Genomic DNA, 2,913 nt, shown 5'->3' on the forward strand with positions numbered 1-2,913 from the left:
GCACGGAACTAAGTGTAGGAGGGGCAGGAGAAGCTAGACTGAGGGAAAAAATGATGATGCACAGGGAAATGGAGGGAGAGGGAATGCTGCGGCTGCTGCACAGGGAAATAGGGACGGAGATAGGAAGAAAGACGCAGGGAGAGAGACAGAAAGATAGACAGACAAAGGGGGCCAGGGAGGGAGAGAGACAGAAAGAAAGACAGCAGGAGGAAGAGAGACAGAAAGAAAAAGACAGGGGTAGGGAGAGAAACAGAAAGAAAGACAGACATATATTCTAGCACCAGCGGGAGGAAGGGAGACAGAAAGAAAAGAAGACAGACACAAGGACAGGGACAGACACAGAAAGACAGACAGACATATATTCTAGCACCCGTTAATGTAACAGGCTAAAATACTAGTGTCTAATAATTTGTATTATAGGATGGCTCTGAGTTGTATTAGGGTGATCTTGGTTGTTGAGTTTAATTATTGAAATCTCAGGGTGGTGCCTAGAGACCTGAATGTTTTTTTGTTTTTTTTTTCGATAGTAATAAACTTAAATAGATTTTTTTGACATCAGAAGTTCAACTATGGACACAGTGGTTACACATGACAGGATTGCTATACCACAACTTATATTTCCAATGGGAAAAAAAAAATCATTTACAGTATCTCAAGATAAATTGCCTTTAAATGGGAACGTCTTCTCCAGTATTCTGAGGTCTACAAGATGGATCTAGAAAATTTACTACCGTGGAAAATGAAGACAGCTTAAACTGAATAAAAGGGGTGACTTAATTGCTGTAACACTGTCCTTCCAGTGGCTGAGGGAGTTTCATATTTTCTTTAGACATCATTAGACGCCGAAGTTCTTGCAGAATAACTTTGATGGTATATGAATTTTGCCATTTTGCTAGAACTGATATGGCTCTTGGATCCACCACTCCATTAGAACTATTTACTCCATTCATATTAATTTTTGTTACAAATCTTACAAACGGAGGTGCTTCAGGATATTTAGGGCCACACTCTATTTTAAGGCTGTATATTCGGTTTTCATAAATTGTTCTTGGAGGTCCAATAATCATTCCCGTCCATCTTGTAAGTGTCATATCTTCATCATCTTCTAGACCCCAGCTAACTGTCCCATCACCAACACCTTTCTGGCCCTCTTCAAGTTCTTCCAACAGTCGAAAATTGCGGGGAACTTTTACACCCGAGCCCGTGGTCGTCGCCATCTTGCGTCGCTGTGGCCCAGCTCCGGCCTCCTCCTGAATCCAATAATAATCCAAATAATAGAGACCTGAATGTTAATTGAAGGATGTGCAGAGCTGAAGGTTCACCTAGGGCAGAGGTCTTCAATGCATTACCCGCTTACTGCTGGTGGCCCGTGTTCCATGCCACCCCCACCCCCCATGCGGGATCCAGTGCTTCTCTTTCTTGGTAGTTACTCTCTCACTTTTCAGGCCTCCGGCAGTGTGAGTGAAGTAAAAAGTTTGAGACAACTGGTTTGGGAACAAAGAATACATGCCTTGTACTAATCCTGTCACACAACAGATTGCATGGAAAAATCATAACCTGTATGGTGGCAGCCATATAATCCATGTCACATTTGTGCCAGTTCTAAATGTCTGAGGTTTGTAATAAGCTGTGTATATTTATTTTTCCATCTCTTTTACGCTGTTGATCACTTTTTTAAAATTACATTTTTATTAGATAGTAATGTGATGAGCCTGACTGGGTGTAGTACATCAGTAATATGGTTTTGTTAATGTAGCTAAGAAAACAATGTAAAAGCAATGGTGGCATCTGTGTCTGTTGGAAAAAGAAAAGCAGGTTCAGTTCATGCCCTTGGAGACAGCCGTACCTAGTTTAATTTACAGAACTGATTCTGCACTTTGCCATCTGCAATCGAGTAGACACGCCGGATGGTGTGAATAACATGAAGCTTGAAGAATGGTCTGAAATTTGGCAGCTACAATTTAATGCTAAGAAATGCAAGGTCATGCATTTGGGCTGCAAAAACCCAAGGGAACAGTACAGATTAGGGAGTGAAGAGCTTATGTGCACGACAGAAGAGCGGGACTTGGGTGGGATTGTATGCGATGATCTTAAGGTGGCCAAACACGTTGAAAAGGTGACGGCAAAGGTTAGAAGGATGCTAGTAGGAAAAAGGAAGTATTGATGCCCCCTGCATATGACTTTGGTGAGACCTCATTTAGAAGATTGTGTACAATTCTGGAGGCCTTCAAAAAGATATAAAAAGGATGGAGTCGGTCCAGAGAAAGGCTACTACAATGGTGTGTGGTCTTTGTGATAAGGCATATGGGGATAGACTTAAAGATCTCAATCTGTATATTTTGGAGGAAAGGCGGGAGAGGGGAGATATGGATCGCCGGACTTGATGGACCGAAGGTCTGATCCGGAGATGGCAGTTCTTATGTTCTAGATGTTTAAATACCTATGTGGCGTAAATGAATATGAGTCGAGTCTCTTTCATTTGAAAGGAAACTCTTCAATGAGAGGGCATAGGATGAAGTTAAGAGGTGATAGGCTCTGGAGTAATCTAAGGAAATATTTTTTTACAGAAAGGGTGGTAGATGCATGGAACAGTCTCCCTGAAGAGGTGGTGGAGACCAAGACTGAATTCAAGAGGATCTGGGATAGGCATGTGGGATCTCTCGGCGAAAGAGAAATTGGTTACTGTGGATGGGCAGACTGGATGGGCCATTTGGCCTTTATCTGCCATCATGTTTCTATGTTTAGAACAAGATGGACTACAGGTTTGACACAAACAAAATTACAAGTAACAACTACAGAATAAAAACCAACGTGATAAAAATATACAAACCAAATTAAAAATGATAAAATGCGCAAACATCATAGAACCCAGCAATTGGACCTAACTTGACATTTCCTTTCATTCTAGAGTGT

At 41.6% G+C, this 2,913-nt stretch overlaps 1 protein-coding gene across 1 annotated transcript; it reads right to left on the bottom strand.

The window, feature by feature from the left end:
• Positions 1-524: 524 nt before the first annotated feature.
• LOC117345634 (ubiquitin-conjugating enzyme E2 variant 1-like) lies at positions 525-1,246 on the bottom strand. The gene has a single exon (XM_033914553.1). It carries the CDS (start codon positions 1,215-1,217, stop codon positions 774-776), a length of 444 nt encoding a protein of 147 aa, XP_033770444.1. The 5' UTR covers positions 1,218-1,246; the 3' UTR covers positions 525-773.
• Positions 1,247-2,913: the final 1,667 nt, after the last annotated feature.

Source organism: Geotrypetes seraphini, chromosome 11 (assembly GCF_902459505.1).
Source record: "Geotrypetes seraphini chromosome 11, aGeoSer1.1, whole genome shotgun sequence".
NCBI classification, from domain to species: domain Eukaryota; kingdom Metazoa; phylum Chordata; class Amphibia; order Gymnophiona; family Dermophiidae; genus Geotrypetes; species Geotrypetes seraphini.

Excerpts from the sequence above, each read along its gene's own strand:
- LOC117345634 (XM_033914553.1), bottom strand. The coding sequence starts at position 1,217 with ATGGCGACGACCACGGGCTCGGGTGTAAAAGTTCCCCGCAATTTTCGA.